At 38.7% G+C, this 18327-nt stretch overlaps 1 protein-coding gene across 1 annotated transcript in view; it reads left to right on the forward strand.

Moving 5' to 3' along the window:
• The window catches only part of ATRN (attractin), a 243133-nt gene that overhangs the window by 45615 nt on the left and 179191 nt on the right, over positions 1-18327 (forward strand). The window contains exons 4-5 of the mRNA XM_036764167.1: positions 8383-8511; positions 16947-17152. Of these exons, the coding sequence (XP_036620062.1) occupies positions 8383-8511; positions 16947-17152 (335 nt within the window). The remainder of the gene's footprint in view (positions 1-8382; positions 8512-16946; positions 17153-18327) is intronic.

The following is an 18327-nucleotide window of genomic DNA, read 5'->3' on the forward strand; positions in this document are numbered from 1 at the left end:
TCACATTGTTGGAAATGGGAATAGTAATAGCAACAACAATAATAACAGCTTTCATTTGTGTCTCTATTAAGTGTATTCCTAACAACAGACATGAGGTGAAGAGTGCACAGTATTATTTATCCTGTTTTACAGATAAGAAAGTGGAGGTTAGGGGAGCTTAAGTGACTTGGCTATGGTCAAACAGCTAGTAAATTATTTTTCCCTTTCAATTTTATTTTGTTTTCAGTTCCAGATTTTCTCCCTTTCCTTCTCCCTCCCCCATTGAGAAAGCAAAAAATACAAACCCTGTTACAAATGTGAAATCATGTAGAACAAATTTCCATATCTGCTATTATCCCCAACCCCCACCCCCCCAAAAAAAATACAAGAAAAAGGAGGAGAAAAAAATGCTTCACTTTGTTTTGTGTCCATCAGTTCCCTACATGGAGGTAGACAACATTTTCCATCTTGAGTTCTTTGAAACTGTTGTGGATCATTGTGTTGTTCAGAGTTCTAAAGTGCTTCAAAGTTGAATATCTTCACGTTGTTGGGGCATAGTATAGATTTTTCTCCTGGTTCTGCTCATTTCACTTTGTATCAGTTCATACAAATTTTTCCAGTTTATTTGAAACAATTTCCTTCATAATTTCTTACAGCACAGTAGTATTCCGTGCCATTCATATACCATAACTTGTTCAGCTAGTAAATTGTTAAGGCTAGACTTAAGCTTTGGTCTCACCACAGTAGAAAGAATAGAGAGAAGAGATAATGTAAAGGTAGAATCAGCAGGTTTTGGAGCAGGCCTGAGTTACTCCTCTATACTTTATAAATGGGGCTTATAGGACTTTGACAGCATGCCAGACATCAATGGCGAAATTGCAGAGTAGGCATAGTTGTGTCACTGCTTGCCAATCTGCCACTTTCTCTTACCTGTGGGGCATCCTGCTGCCTTCTGGCTATCCAGAACCATATATTGCTGATAGAACCTAACCAGGGCCATCCTCTCCATGTCTTCTCAGTGTGTTATGGTGGAAAGACCATTAGGTGTGGAGTTGGAGATCTTGGGTTCAACTCCAGCTTCTGAGCTGTGTGATCTTGGGCGATTTAGCCTTTTTCGATCTGCACTAGATGGCCCCTGGGATTCTTAGCTCTTGAGCAGTAATCCTGTGATCTTCTCTCAAACACACCTCTTTCCTATGTTCGAAATGCTCTTTCCTGCATCTGTTGGGTAGGTGCTAGGCAGTTCAAATCAAGTCAACAGGCATTTATTAAACATGTACTAATTGCCAGGCATTTTGATAAGCTCTGAGGATAAGAAGGTTAAAAAAAAAAAAACCAAAAAAAACCAAACCCAAACTCATTCCTTGCTGTCAGGGAACTCATAGTTTAATGAGGAAGACAGTCTGCAAACTATGTACAAACAAGATAGACAGGATAAATTGGAGATGATCTTAGAGGGAAGGTACTGAGATTAAGTAGGCCTGGGAAAGGCTCCTTGCAGAATATCAGTTGGGATATCAGTTGGGACCAAGGGAAAGTACAAACTGGTGATGACTAGGGAGAGAGTTCCACGCATGGTGGGCAGCCAATGAAAATGTCCAGAGTTGAGAGAGAGGATGTCATGTATGGGGATCAGCAAGAGGCCTGAGTCACTGGTTAGACTACACAAAGGGGAGGAAGATGTGAGTAGGGGATTTTATATTTGATCTTGGAGGTAATAGGAAGGTACTGGAGTTGATTAAATAGGGACAAGGGGAGTTTACATGGTCACATTTGCCCTTTAGGAAGATCAGTATGAAAGTTGATTGGAGGATGAACAGGAGTGGGGCGGGGCAGTTGAGGCAAGGAGACTGACAAGCAGGCTATTGCAGTAGCTCAGAGAGGAACCTTTTGTTGCCTCATCTAAATCTACATTTTAATACCCCTTCTGACTTCTGGAACAGGACAATGTGTCCCTTCTTCTTTGGAACTCTGTCCCCTCATATTTTCCCAAGATACAAGATTGAAAAGAGGCAGGACCTACCTTAAGTAAATCATCCTCCATAATTCCATTAAAGCATTTTGTGTTTACCTTCCCTTCGCCTCCGAAATGTATGAAGTAACCTTGCCCAATCTTTATAGTTGGACTCTTTCCCCCAGTTTTCCATAAACTTTCTGTTTTCAGTTACATAATTTCTGTATCTATGATGTTTTTCAGACTGGCTTAAGTGTTTAACTCTACCTGTAATGGCCATGGCCAAGTTATTTATCCCTTTTGCAAAATGAGAAGGTTGGACTTGATTTCTACAGCCTCTTTCAGTGTTATTTCCTATGATCCAATGTTTTCTTATTGGTATAGTAGTTTAGGACCCCCACTCCTTCACCCCCAGGATTAATGGATCATTGAATATAAGAACTAGATTTTACCTCAGATTATCTAGTTCAACCCTGTTGGAGTCAAAACTCCTTACTACAACCTTCCTGTCCACAACTTCTCTGAGAAATGACTGTATAACTTGATGTTGAGAGATGGTTGATCTTAATCTAGAACCAGAAAGACCTCATGAGAGAGCGTAATTTTGGTGAACTTTTCATTTATGTTTTAATAAGATTAGGGAAAGAGGAATGTGATTTATTTGGATTTTTCACTAGTATTAAGGGTCACTTGAATCATGGATTTTTGAACTTTGCAGTTCTGAAGTCAAACATATCTGAGAGAGAAATAGATAACCTACATGACCCAAGATGAGGAGCAAATCTATTTGTAAAGATGACAGAATTGATAAAATTGAGGGAGTAGCAGAGCTGGGGTCATTGAGTTAGGGGTGAAGTGTGAGAGTGATTAGTTCCAAAAGAAAATTGATAAATTAAGTCCATATGCTGTACATTTTCCTTTCTCATTCCTTATATCTCCAGTTACTCACTGAAACTTGGCTTCTTTCCATCTCCCTTGTGACACCGTTTCCAGGACTTGTTGCACTTGCACTCATACCCCTTCAACTCACTATTTCTGGTAGAGGAGTTGGAATATCTTTTGCTTCCCATTACCACTTCTAGACAATTTCTCATCCTTTGGAGGTTCTTGCTATCTAAATCTGTCGCTCAGTCTATAGCCTGGTGGTCATTGTTTTATCAACCACTAGAACATTTTCCTGGAATTAGAAAGACTGAAATTCAAATCTGCCCTCGGAAATTTACAGGTTTTGTGACCTTGGACAAATCTTTTAATCTCTTTAATTTCTTCAATTAAAAAATGGGCATTATAATAGCTCCTACCTTGAAAGGTTTTTATGAGGATCAAATGAGATAATATTTGTAAAAAGGCACTTAACACAGTGTCTAGAACATGGCAGATGTTTTAAATACTTATATCTTTCCTCTCTCTTCCTTCCCCTTTCCCTCTTTTCCCTTTTTCCTTCCTGAATGAGTTCAATACCCTCACTTCTCAATTTCTCAGTTTACTTAATTTCCATGACCTCTGCTTCTCCTCAGTTGTACACGGACATGGCCATGCCTTTTGATCTTGCCATCACTTGCAAGTGTAACACTTCTGTGTTCTTGGACTCTAAAATTTCTTTATCTGATAATATTCTTTTATCATTCCACCTTTCTCTATACCTTCTGGATCCTAACCCTATCCTTTGTCTTCACCATGACCTTCAGTCCTTCCACTCCTTAGTTCTTTCCTAGACTTTCACCCTTGCAATGGCTGTACTCTCTTTTCTTCCACTTCTCTCTCCAGACTCCCTTACTAGCAGCCTTTCTGGTACCCTCCTCTACACCTCCCACTTTTTAGCTCCCCTTCTTGTGCTGTCTTCCTTCATTAGAATGTTACAGTATAAATCATTTTCCTGGTTCTGCTCACTTCACTATGTACAGTCCATTTAGGTCTTCTTCTATGAACCATCTTTGGTTTCTCTGGAATTATCCCTTTCATCAATTCTTGTGGCCCAGTAATATTCCATGACATTCATATACCATGATTTATTTAGCTTTCCCCAATTTATAGGCATCCCTTTAGTTTCCAGTTCCTTGCTACTCTAAAAATCACTGCTATAAATATTTTTTGTACATGTGTATGCTTTTTTGATATCTTTGATTTCTTGAGGGCATTGGCCTAGTGCAGGTATCTCTTAGTCAAAGAGGGTGTACAGAGTTTTATAGCCTTTTGGACATAGTTCCAAATTTCTTTCCAGAATATCTAGACCAATTCACAGCTTCTCCATCAGTACATTACTGTTTTTTTTCCCCACAACCCCTCCAAGTCTCTTGCCACACCAATCCATACTTCATTCAGTTGTTAAATTAATTTTCCTGAAGTGTAGATCTCTCCCCATTCTCCATCCAGTAAACTCCAGTAGCTCTCTCCAGGATCAAATATAAAACCCTCTGTTTGACATTCAAAGCCCTTCACAAGCCAGTCCTGCTTTTTCAGTCTTCTTAAATGTTCTCCCTACCATGTACTCTGTATTCTACTGTCACTATCCTCCTTGCTGTTCCTTCACAGGACATTCCATATCCTAACTCCTGGCATTTTCACTGATTGTCTCTCATTCCTGGAATTCTCTCACTTCTCATCTCTACCTCCTGGCTTCCTTGGCTTCTTTCAAGTTCCAGGTAAAAACCCATTTTATATAAGAAGGCTTTCTCAATCTACCTTAGTGCTAGTCTCTTCCCTCAGCCTCTTCTCCCATCTGGTTAGAGGGCAGAACACTAAATCCCTCTAAAAACTTTCCTTTATAGAAAGCAGGATCTGTCCTTTCCAGCTCACTTTCCACTTTCCATCTGTAGCTCTGCTTAGTTTGAACTCCATGGGATAGGATGCTTCCACACCAATCAACCCCTAGTGTTCCTCTTCAGCTTCCTTTTGTGTTGTCTTCCCCCATTAGATTATAAGATCCTTGAGGGCAGGGGCTGTCTTTCTTTTTCTTATTTGTGTTTCAAATGCTTAGGACAGTACCTGGAACATAGTAGGTACCTAATAAATGCATGTGCAATTGAATTAAAATGTATCCTGTATATGTCTTGTTTGTATAATAATTGTTTTTATGTTTTCCCTCCACTCCTCCCACCCCCAAATAGGTTGTGAAATCCTTAATAGCAGACTGTTTTTGCCTTTCTTTGTATCCCTAGTGCTTAGCACAGTGCCTAGCACATAGTAGAACTATTTATTGACTGACCTCCAAGATATGTCATTTTCCGTCAACTTTGCAGTCTGATGGGTATGAAGTGGAACCTCAGAGTTGATTTGATTTGTATTTCTCTAATTATTAGTGATTCAGAGTATTTTTTTAAACACGTCTCTTGATAGTCTGTAAGTCTCTAATGAAATTTTAATCCTTTCCTCACAGACACTTTATGGAATATAACTTTCATAGCTTTGTGGTTAGTAAATGATGTATTTAACATTTCTACTTTTCAGCAATTGTTTATGACATTTTTCTGTTCTAATGTATGGTAAATTTTTGTAAAATTACACAAAATAATTTCACTGCTAAGAAGTATGTAGACTCCTCTCCATTTTCTTTTAGTGATCACCAGAGAGCTAACAGCTCTAGCCTTCCTAATATTCTGTTCAGGCCCTTAACTTCTTTCATATTTATCTTTTTGTTAAAGTTGTGTAAGTCCATAAGGGTCACATTGAAGTCCCACCAAATTATTATTTTGTTGTCTATTTCTACCTGTACTTTGTTCAGCTTTTCCTTTAAGTATTCAGATACTGTGTTATTCAGTGCATATATAAAGCCTACTATACTGGTTTGTTTTTTTTAAACTATGTCTTTTATTTAATGTCTTGTCTGAGATCCAGTTTTTTTTTAAAGTTCTTTTGATTAGCAATACATTTTACTCTGGCTCCAAATTTTAACTGTGAATATCTTTCAAGTTTGTTTCTTGTAATACCATATTGTTAGATTTTATTTCTAATCCATTCTGCTGTCCTCTTCTCTTATGGGTGAATTCATCCCATTCATATTCGGAGTTGTGATTGTCAATTGGGTATTCTATAGAGGCCACTGAGTCCAGCTCCTTCATTTTATAGATAAGGAAGTGAGGCCAAGGGAAGTTTCCCAGGTCACAAAGCTGGCAAGCATCTGAGGCAGGATTTGAACTTAGATCTTTCTGATTTCAGGTTTAGCACTCTATCTGCTCAGTGTGAGAAAAGGAGCCTATTTTTTTGTCTTCCTCCTAATGATTCCACTTAAGGGCTTCGTTCAGTGGCATAAGAGTGGGAAATTCAAAGATGCATGTCCCTTCAAAAGGGACGATGGCACTATCATCCAGCTAACATGCTGGATGCCAGCTGGAGTTAGTATTCTCAAGGATCTTGATAGGCTAGAACACTGGGATGAATCTAATAAGATGACATTCATTAGGGGTAAATTAAAGCCTGACATTTCACGAATTAAGATCGAGAAAACATGAATATACAGCAGTTGTACTGGGGGTTTTAGAGGATGAAAGCTCAGTGTGAGTCAGTCATATGATGTGGTAGTTAAGAAAAACCTGTGTAATCTGCATTAGGAGGAATTGATTCCAGCAGTAAAGTTTTGCTTTTCCTACCTTTACAACATTTCCTAGGTCTGACCCCTTTTCTCTATTCTCACTTTAGTTTAGGACCTCATTACATTTTTTATCTAGATTATTGCAATAATTTCCTGATTGGTCTCCCTGCCTTAAATTTTTCTCCAGTGCAGTGCATTTTCCATACTGTTGCCAAAGTAATTTTCCTCAAGCACCAATCGAATCCGGTTTTGTCACTCTCATGCTCAGTCAACTAGTGGCTTCCTGTTGTTTCCAGAATAAGATGTAAACTCCTCCGTCTACCATTTAAAGCCCTTCACGACCTAGCCACCACCTGATTTCCACCCTCATTGGATATTACTTTTCCTTCTGCGCTTGGAGATCCAGTCCAAGTGGCCTCTTCTTGACTCCTTGTATACAGCACTCCATTTGTCATCTCTGTGTCTTTGTACAGGTCATCCCCTATGCTTGAAATGCATTCCCTTCTCATCTCAGCCTCATGTAATCCTCTTGTTACTTTAATATTCCTCACAAACACCACTTTCAACATGAAAGCTTTTCTGATTTCCCTCAACTGCTAATTTACTCCGTCCCAAATTACCTTGTGTATATATCTCCTTTGTATTTATTCTCTTTCTGTTTATACGAATCTTCCAAACAATATTATCTGTATATTAATTTATTCCTTAAGTATCTATTGAGTGGCAATTTTATCTATTCGATGTTATATCTTGTCTCCCCAATTAGATTGTAAGCTTCTTGAGGGTAGGGACTGTGCATTTTCTCCTTCTCCTTTCTCCCCCTCCTTCTCTTCTTCTTCCTTCTATCTCTTCCTCTTCATTCTCCTCCTCTTCCCTCTCTTCTTCCTCCTTCTCCTTTTCCTCCTGCTCCTCAGTACCTAGTATACTGCTTTTTTTTAAGGTTTTTTAAAAATTTATTTTTTATTTTTTGTTGGCAACACTCAGTTCCACAAGTTTTTGAATTCCAAATTTTCTTCCCCCTTCTCTCCTTCCCCCTCTCCCTCCAAGATGGCATGTAATCCAATATAGGTTCTATGTGTACCTTCATATTACACTTATTTACACAATAGTCAAGTTGGAAAGAAGAATTATAACCAATGGAGTGAATCATGAGAAAGAAGAAACAAACCAACAAAGAAGGAAAAAAAGAGAGAGAGCAAATACTTTGCCTCAATCTGCATTCAGGCTCCGTTAATTCTTTCTCTGGACATGCATAGCGTTTTCTATCATGAGTCTTTTGGAGCTGTCTTTGAGCCTTGTATTGCTGAGAAGAGCCAAGTCTATCAAAGTTAGTCATCACAGATGCCATGTCTGTAATCATGTATAACGTTCTCCTGTTCTGCTCCACTCTGTTCTGGTTCTGCTCCCCTCACCTAGTGTACTGCTTGACTAAACTCTTGACTAAAGCATAAAGATATCCCACTCACTTTCACCACCTTGATGAGAATGGAGAAACAATGAATCATAAAGGTTAAGTAAGGAGAAGAAAATAGGAAAATGTTCTTGAGATTCTACCTTGTCTTCAAAGGAAAACATGAAAACCTTTTAATAGACATGTAGAGAATAGGACAAAACTAAAACAAATTGCTACTGATTTTAGGTTTTCTTGTAAATCCAGTCTAGTGCTACTCCATTTTCTCTGTTTCTGAAATATCAGTCTCCATTGCACATCCACCTTCATTGCTGAAGTCTTGTTCTTTGTTACAAATACAAGGTGCTCCAGAATTTTACTGCACAGTACTGGTTGGTAATTACAGAAGTGAATCATGCCCTATTTGACCTGTTTTTTCCTCTCCCCTCCCCACAGTAAAAGAAGTACCCTTTGTAGCTTTGTGTTTGGGATTATGCTTAGCTTCCTAAATAATCCATCTCTTTATTTCAGTGGATTGATTGTTCCTGAGAGAGATGCCAATGAGACTGTCCCTGAAGTGGTGGCCACCTCTGGGTATGCTCTGCTGCACTTCTTTAGTGATGCTGCCTATAACTTGACTGGATTTAACATCACATATAGGTAAGCCTCTTTGTAAATGGTTTAAAGAATTTTTGGATATTGTGTATGTGAAGTGACTACTTCTCTACTGCCAGTCAACTAGACTGGTTCTTTCTTTTTACCAGAACTAAGCAAGAAATTTTAGGGCAGCTAGGTGGCACAGTGATAGAGTGCCTGGACTTGGGAAGACATTTCTTCCGGAGTTCAAATCTGCTTTCAGACACATATAAACTTTGTGACCCTCGGCAAGTCACTTAATGTAACCCTGTTTGCTTCAGTTTCCTCATCTGTAAAATGAGCTGGAGAAGGAAATGGCAAACCACTCCATATGTTTGCCAGGAAAACCCCAAATGGGGTCATGGAGAGTCAGGACTGAAAAACAGCTGAACAACAAGCTAGAAATTTAGCAAGAATGAGCAAATAAGGACTTTCATCAAGTGAAATCTGACAAATTTAAAATATGTTTACTTAATAGTTGGAAAAAATGAGGAAAGAAGATAGTTATTTAAAGGGAAGTAGACATTACTAGGATTTAGAGCCACCCCTCTGGAATTTAACTAGTGAAACAAGTTTCTTTTGGCACATGTTAATGAGGGGTGAGATGGTATATTAGATAGTGAGGCTGCCTTCAAGCCAGGAAAGTCTAGGTTCAGATCTTCCCTCAGACACATCCTGAGACTCTGGGCAAGTGACTTAATCTCTCAGTGCTCTAGAAAATTCTCTACAGTTGCAGAGAAAGTGCTGACTTGTATCACTTGAGGGAGTTTCCTCAACTGGAATTCTCTCTATCAGTGAAATCTCAGGTCTTTTCCTATTCTCCTCTCCCTTTCATCATCCTTAAAATTTCAAAATGATACATCAAGTAACTAGTTTACTGAGATCATACTGGGGGTTCTTTCTGCAGATTCATTAGCCTTCACTGTCTTTTTTTCCCTTTTGCCTTAAAGAAACTTGTCTTCTGAAATGTTTCAGAAACTCTATGTCAACCTGTATAAATATACATGGGACAGGAAGGTAGTTTTTAGTGGCACAGGTAGGCATCCGTGTTATGAAGGGCTCATCTTTTTGTATGTTCCAAGGGGTATTACATTTCTTTTTGACATGATTTAATAAATTTCATAAATTTGTGTTTTTCTTATCCCTTCAGCCAGCATATCTAGTTAACTGACCATGTAGTAATAATAGTAGAATACCAATGTCTGGCCAGTAGTCACAGTGAGAGTGAGCCAATGATTGGCCTTTGGCAAATGAGCTTGGTATAGTGTTCTCAGGTGGGCGACTTCAGTGGGGAAAAGGCAGATGGGCATTTTCTAGGGCCCTGATGGACCTGGAAACCTTTCCATTAATGACATTAACCATAATCTAAGTCTTCAAGAATTGTTGCTAGGAAAGCTTAGAAGAAGTAACATCCAGTTTGGAACTGGGTGATTTTCTTAAATTTTAAAATTGTTCTCTTGTTTTTATATCATCTACATTTCCCAGTATATCCCTCCCCCATCTCTTTCAGAAAGCAATCCCTTATAACAAAGAATAAAGAGACAAAAACAGTTAAGCAACACTAACAAGTATATTAAAATAGTTTGGCAATATATGCAGTTTTCTTTTATTCACACTTCTACTTACTTTCTCTTTATATATTTATTTTTGAATTTGTATATTCCCCTTTCCTTTGTAAATCAGTCTTAGAAATGTTTCTCTTCTGGGTTGGAGTGTTTGGTGGCATGGGGTAGAAATGAAAAAGGATGTGGATTCTGGAATTGGCCATCTAGTTATGATGGCAGTGTGACAAGAAAAGGAAAATCCTTGATTTGGGGCATAACATTTTTGAGCTAACAAAACAGGCTCAGGGGACAGAATAGGTTAGTTAAACTTCATATATTAATGGAGATCTTTAAAGTGATAAAGTGAAAATTCCAGGTCCAAAAAGCAAAGTGAAATAGTTTTGTGAAGAAGCTAATGCCCAGAAAAGTTGACTGAAATTAGTGAAACCTAAAACCCTGAGAAGAAATCTTTACAACTAGGTCACTTCTAATAGGAGGATGATACTGAGCTTAGGAAAATATATATGGATGCTTTAGACCCTTCCTAACATCTTTTCCTTATCACTTACCTTCCAGACTAGTCTCTTGTTCACTAGGTGGGCTCCCTATGACTCTCTGGAATTTCCCATTGCAATTCCCCACCTCAGCCAGTCCTTCTTCCCAAAGTGCCACCTCCTCTCCCCTCCCTCTGCTCCCAAGCTACATACCTTTCTTTGTCTTCCTTTCTCCCTCTCCTCCTCTTCCAAACTGTATTTTCACAATCAGATTGTTTTCACCTTGATATTATGAAATATATGTGTATATGTGTGTATATACAGATGTACACACATAAGTATTTCTTATATGTGTTTACATATAATGTATACATCTCCTAATATCTCAGAGGTTATGAGAGTTATGGATGAGTTTCATATACACACACACATATGTATATATATAGTGTGTATACATGTAATATATATTGTCTTACACATATACACACATATGCATAACATACAATCTTATCATTAATATTAGTACACACATATATATTTACATATAAAACATGGTACATATAGTATAAGTTTCATACTGGGATTAAAAATTATCAATAGCACCAGGTACACGGTGGGAGAAGATTTGGCCTAGAAAACAGTTCATGTCAAAAGACCTAGGGATTTTATTGAACTGCCCCCTAAAAAGTCTGCATGAGTTAACGGTGTTATTTGGCTGCTGAAGGAGCATATGCTTCTAGGCTGTGTTAGTAGATAACCTAGTGCCCAGAATGGGAATAATGGTCATTTTTCTGTCTTCTTTCCTGATCAGGCCAGATATCAAATAGTATCTTTATTTACTGCATTACATTTTGAGTGAGGAGTATATTCCCTGTTCCTTTTCTATTCTTAGCTCTTCTTACTTTCTTCCTGTCACCTTCGAAAAATGAGGTTCCCTAACTTTTCACCTCATATATGAAATAATCCTTTCTGTGCGTCATCCTTCGTATGTATTCGTGTATGTATGCATACACACATTCACCTATTAGAATGTAAATTCCTTGTCGGTAGAGATTATTGTTCTTTATACTTGTATCTCTAGTGCTGGCATGTAGTAGGTGCTTAATAGTTGCTTGTTCATTGATTTTTGGATCACCCCTCAGTCTGATGATCTTTCTCTAAATTATACAATAAGAGAATAGGGAGCCAGCAAGCTATTCTTTAGAGAAATTAAATCATTTGAGAATCCTGGAACTCCCTACTTAGTTGGCCATTCCCAATGTGGTTTCCCTCATCAGCCTCTGAAGAAACTGTGTGAGCTGTTGCTTCTAATACTGTTGTGAGAGACTTTAAAGCATAAAGAGAGGAAACATGATGTAATGGCCTGAACTTGAAGTTAAAAGAACAGTTTATATCCCTGCTGTGCTCTGTATTGTCAGAGTGTGCCAAGGCTTTGGGCCTCTTTCTTCAGTAAAATAGGGATGATCATATTATGTTTGCCTTCCTCACAGGTTTGTTGTAAGGAAAGCCCTTTGTAAATCTTGAAGTGATTAGTCGAAAGTGATTAGTTCTTACTACTTTAAGTTTAAAGCACCTTGGAATACCCTTAGGTGGACTATCAGATATCTCACTGCTTGACATCCTGTATTCTCTCTGCGAAGCAGACTTCCTACTTAACTAATTCACTTCAGAAGTGCAGTGAGATTTGTAGAATGCTTGTACAACAGGTCTTTTTTTTTTCAGCCACAGGTACTCTCTAAGATAGTTTTCTAAGTCATTAAGTCAATACTCCCATACTTATGACTCAGATTTTAAAATATTCCTGCTTTAGGTTAATACTGTATTCATTTTTTATGACCCTTCAGTGGCAGGCATATTTTCAGCCTATCCTCCATCTTCCTCCAAAGTTGCATTTGGAATGGTAAAACTTTATGTAACTTGCTACTTTAAAGGCCAAGCACCTACTGTGTGAGTGCTAGATTCTGGGACAACCAGCCCAAAAGTGATACAGTCCTTGTGCTCAAGAAGGTACGCCTAGTTTTGGCAGGTACTAGAGAAATGCCGTCAATCCTGCAATCATATTTTTATGATCCTTGAGCCCAGATTTCTTGTCACACTGTTTATGGAAATTATTTGTTCACCATGTGTCAACAACCCGGCTGGCAGCTTCTGTGGGGGTATAAGATTCACCCACAGCCAGCACCCAGAAAGCTGCCAACAGCACAGGTTCTTTCAATCTGCTTAATTAAGGAAAGCAAGGTGAAGGGGTTGACAAGCTTACTTTTAATTCAAATATCATTCAGTTAGTTCAGGGGAAAAAAACCAGCACCCTGAACTTCAAAACAAAATGCATAATTCAAATATCATTCAGTTAGTTCAGGGGAAAAAAACCAGCACCCTGAACTTCAAAACAAAATGCAAATTACAGACATCAATAGACTTTGTCTGATTCAAGTCCCAACAGATAGTTACCACAGTTCAACAAAGTTTCAACATCCGGGTTTACAAGCTGGAGGGCTCCTTAGCTACAGCTGCCCGGAGTCTCCTCATCAACACCATCTCCAGAGCCCCGCACCAACAGCTCTGTCCTCCCTTCTTATAGGGCTTTAGACATCATCAGACATCATCTGAATCACCAGAGCTCAGACTCTGGTGATTGGTTCTTGAGTTGGCCCCTCCCCTTAGGACCCTGGGATGTTCACATCCACATGGATTACATTAACACCTAATGGGGTTTGGGCCTGGGGCTTAGCACCTAGTAAAGCTCGCTGAGATAAATTGAGTCACTCAAAGAAAACAAAGACAATTCTGGTTACACCATCATCGGTCAGTCAGCCAGTATTTATTAAGTGCCTGTTAGGTACCAAACACTGTGCTAAATAGAAAGAGAATAAATAAAAAGGAGATATACACAAGATAATTTGAAAAGGAACCCATTAGCAGTTGTAGAGAATCAGAATAGACTTCAGGTAGAAGATGACTTTCCAAAGCTTTCAAGATATATCTTTAAGGAAGAGAGGGATTACATGAAGCAGAGGTGAGGAGGGCGTCATAGCCAGTCCAAAGACACAGAGATGACAGATGGAGTGCTGTATGTGAGGAGTAGAGAAGAGGCCACTTTGGCTGGATCTCAGGGTGCACAAGGAAAGGTGGGAACAGCAGGGGGTGAAGGACTTTAAAAGGCCTCCTTATCCAGGAGGCAATAGGAAGCCACTGGAGTTGATTGAGCATAGAAGGATAAGATGGTCAGATTGGTGCTTGAGGAAAATTACTTTAGCGACAGTGTGGGGGATGCACAAAATTGAGGAGAAACTTGAGGCCAGGAGTTAACTTTGGCTATCAGGAAGCTATCAGGGCCTAAAGTAAGATGGTAACTTTGCTTCAGTAGGGAGTGGGGGGAAAGGGTCAGATTCAAGAGAGTCTGTGGATTTAGGAAAGGCAAGATTTGGCAGCTGATTGAATAAGATAATTGGATGAGGGAGAGGGAGGAGTTGAGGATGAGGTCAAGGTTACAAAGCTAACAGAAATAGAGCAGTTTGGGAGAATGCAGGGTTTGAGGGGAAAGATGATGTGTTCACTTTGGAACTTGTTGAGTTTGAGATGTCTCTAGGAAATGCCTAATAGGCAATTGCTGACGCAGGCCTGTGGAGCCCTGCACACACACACACACACACACACACAATCATATGTGTATATAGCCACACACATACAGGGGTGTATATTTGTGAATCATCTGCGTAGATGATGGTAATTAAACTCATGAGAGCTGATGAGGTTTTCGAGAGATAGTATAGGAGAAAAGAAGGCCCAAGATAGAAACTTGGGGAACACCTGTGGTTCAGGGGCATGCTATCAATGGACCAGCAAAGAGGACTGAGGAGAAGTGGTCATACAGGTATGGGGAGAGTCAAGAGAGAGCAGTGTCAGAAAAATCCCAGGAGAGAGTATCCTGGAAGAAAGATCATTTGGCAGTGTTAAATGCTGCAGATTGTAGAAGAAGGATGAGGACTGAGATAAGACCATCAGATTTTTTTCAATTCAGAGGTATCATTGGCAACTTCAGAGAGAGTAGTTTCATTTTGAGTGATGATATTGGAAGCCAGAATTCAAAGGGGGTGAAGAGTGAGTTAGAGGAGAGAAGGTGGAAGGAGTCAACATAAACATTTTTTTAAAAGGAGTCTGGAGAAAGAAGTCGTTAACAAGTTCAGTTCTTTACCTGTATTGGGAATTACCTTATCTCTGTTGTGGTTTGTCCTTTGTTTTCAAAGAGGCCCAATGACAGAACCAATGCAGTATGACAAATCTGTGAAGCTTGTCCTCTTTGACTTTCAATGACCTCTGCCACTGGTTGTATGTCATTCTGTCACATGTGACTAGTCAGTATTTTCATATTCTAGGAAAGTATGATTTAATTTCAGTACCTACAGAGGAGAATTTTTAAACGCATACTGAGAACCTCGCCTTTTTCTGCTATTCTTTTCTTTTTGGCTTTTTGAGAGTATTAATTTCAGTAGATGGCACAGTGGATAGAGTACTGGTCCTGGAGTCAAGAAGACCTGAGTTCAGACCCAGCCTCAGGCATTTACTAGCTGTGTGACCCTGGGCAAGTCACTTAACCCAGTTTGCCTCACCCCCCCCCCCCCAAAAAAATCAATGTAATAAATTAAGTCTGAAACAATTTTTAAAAAGTGCTTTAGATTGTGTAAATGAAGCTTCTTCCCGAAAGAGAAAAACAGGGTTTTTTTGATGTTTGCTTTAAATCCTTTTTATAGAAAAAATTTTTGGTGGTGTTCATTCACATCTGCCTCTTTGTGACCCTATTTGGCGTTTCCTTGGCAAAGATACTGGAGTCATTTTGCCATATTCTTCTCCAGCTCATTTTACAGACAAGGAAACTGAGACAAACAGAGTTATTTGCCTAGGGTCACACAGCTAGTAAATGTCTGAGGCTGGGTTTGAACTCAGGTCTTCATAACTCCAGGCCTAGTGCTCTATCCACTGTACCACCTATCCACTCCAGACAGAAAGAATACATTTACCTTTAAATTATAGATTTATTACTTCTCTATCTCCTGGTAGCCACAAGTTCTCTGTGTTACAAAGATGAACTGCTTCACTTACTTAAGTTTTTGCTTGTGATTTGAATTCTTATAATAAATAAGATTTAGAGAACAAACTAATTTATATCTTGATCCTCTTAGACTTTAGGATTTGGGTACATATGTTTCTAATATTAACTATTAATAGATACAATGAAAAATATTTTGGAACAGGTTCATAGAGTTTGGCTCTCATTATGATGTCTTATTTACCAGCTATAATTGACCCTTGAATTTTTCCCTTGTGCTTTGATAAGCATTTTTTTTTTATCCTCACTAGGAATCATTGGAAGGAGTCAGAAGTCATAAACTTGCCTCTTTAGATCATTTATTCGTCACTGTTCATTTTAGAGTGAGGGCTAGGATAATTGTTATGACTCATACTTCCTTGAGAGATTAAGGCCATAAATGTGTCACTGTTAAGACAAGAAGCCGGTTCTCTTAACCCCACTCTTCCCCGTGTTTTTATATAATTGCAAAGAATGTTACGCATCTTGTTTTCCTCCATAGGCATTATTATAACAATTTCTGATAAATACATTAACAACTGACCATTATCTAGGGCTCTAATGTTTATAAAATGTTTTTCATATATTATTTCATCTGGTCCTCATAACAATCCTATGAGGTAAGTACTACCGTATTACTATTCACATTTTATAGACTTTGAAACTGAAGCTAAGAGAGGTTGAGAAATTTGCCCAGAGCTATACAGGGGCAGTTAGGTGATACAGTGGATAGCGTGGGCCTAGAGTCAGGAAGACACTTACTAGCTCTGTGGCCCTGGGCAAGTCACTTTACCCTATTTGCCTCAGTTTCCTCATCTCAGAAATGAGCTGGAGAAGGAAATGGCAAGCCATTTGAGTATCTTTTCCAAGAAAACCCCAAATGGGGTCAAGAAGAGTCAGACATGATCAAAATAATGCAGGTAGAAATCCAAGAGGTCTGTACCCATACATCTAGTGATTTGGCACCAAAATTAGCACTAGGGTCAAGGAATGAGCTTAGTACCGTTAGTGCTTTAACATTCTCCTCCCCTGCACCTTTCTACTTAGTCCTGATAAGGTTGAATAAATTTCCCTTCCCTCTTCTTCCTCTTTCCCTGGGGCCTGCTTCTTATCATATTAGCCCTTGATTTTTAAACTTCATCTGCTAGGTGAAGGATTAGGTGCTCCTCACCCTGTGACTATGTTCTCTCTAGCTACTCTTTTGGCTCAGTAGCAGTGCCATTTATTAATGGATAGATGAAAGGTAGAGTTCAACTCATGAACCTTTTGCAAAGGTTCTTCCAGATATACTGATGTTTTATTTATTACTGACTTTCTTTTTTCCTGTGTTTATAGTTTCGACATGTGCCCCAATAACTGCTCTGGTCGAGGAGAATGTAAGCTCAGTAATGGCAGCAGCACTGTCGAGTGTGAGTGTTCAAAATACTGGAAAGGAGACTCATGTGACATTCCTTACTGTACCAATGACTGTGGCTATCCGGATCGAGGCTTCTGCAGTTCAAGTGATGCTAGAGAGTGCTCGTGCTTCCCAGATTGGCAGGGTGAGAATAAGTTTTGCATATTTTGTCCGCCTTTGAGTCCCTACTCAATGGATTTGTATCTTCAACACATTGACATTTATGACAGTGAACTTTCAGCTTATTAGGAGCTTTATGCTATACCTTTAAATTCCTAAGGTGTGTGGTTAAGTTAGTATTGGGTAGCTAGAAGGGGATTTGGATTTGAGCCACTGCGCTCAAGAACACCTTGCTTCTTATTCATGCATAGTTATATATAGGATCTTGGGGACATGTCAGAGGTGTGGTCTAGGTAGTGAGAAGAATGATTATAAAATGCATTTCCTAGGAGCTTTCTCTTAGAAAATCATAGAGAAGGAGAAGGTGTAACATTGTAGGCTCCCAAAGAAATCAGGTCCTTGATTGTGGGAAAATAGAGATAGCCACAATATAGAACAGTGGAGTTTTACAAAATCACAGTCACTTTGGAAATTAAAGAAGAAAATTGCTGTTGCCCCCCAGAATGCTCTACTTCTCTTTTGTGGGAAGAAAATGGATTTATTTTTGGAAATTTTTTCCCAAGTGCTTTTTAAACGCATTTTGCTGACATGACTATTTTTTCAGTTTGGTTGGCTAAATTAGAGTTTCATTAATTAAGCATTTGAGTACCTATTGAATGTCTATCATTAACTTCATAATGCTAAATAAAAGTCAAACTCCTACCTAGAAGTCTGTTATGGCTACTGCATTTTGTGAGTCTTCAGTTTTGTCTGGCTTTAATATTGCCTAAAAAATGTGTACATGAAGTTTCTGACATAAATAATACTATAGAAGTACCAGGTTTAGTTAACAGTATAAATTAGAAGAGGGATCAAATGTTTGTCAGTGTTCTCTTGTACTAGTTTACCAGAGAAATGTTTTAGCTTTATAATTTTCTTATTTACTCACTGATACCATTGCCCATAAATCTTTCCTGTAGGCTACTTCCAGTGCATGATTTCAAATAAAATTTAATTTGAGCTTAACTTTGTCATCAGCACAGGTGTTGTGATTTCAGGTTTCAGTGGTGTTTATTTGAAATCAATGGCTATATCTCAATTGGTCCATTAGCAGAATAGAATTGAAAGGTGAAAATTCTGAAGCATTTTGTCTTCTATATAGATGCTGAGTTACATATGGGAGAGAAATAAACTTGGTTTCTGTTCTAGTACATTTTTCAA

This window comes from Trichosurus vulpecula, chromosome 6, assembly GCF_011100635.1.
Source record: "Trichosurus vulpecula isolate mTriVul1 chromosome 6, mTriVul1.pri, whole genome shotgun sequence".
Taxonomy (NCBI): domain Eukaryota; kingdom Metazoa; phylum Chordata; class Mammalia; order Diprotodontia; family Phalangeridae; genus Trichosurus; species Trichosurus vulpecula.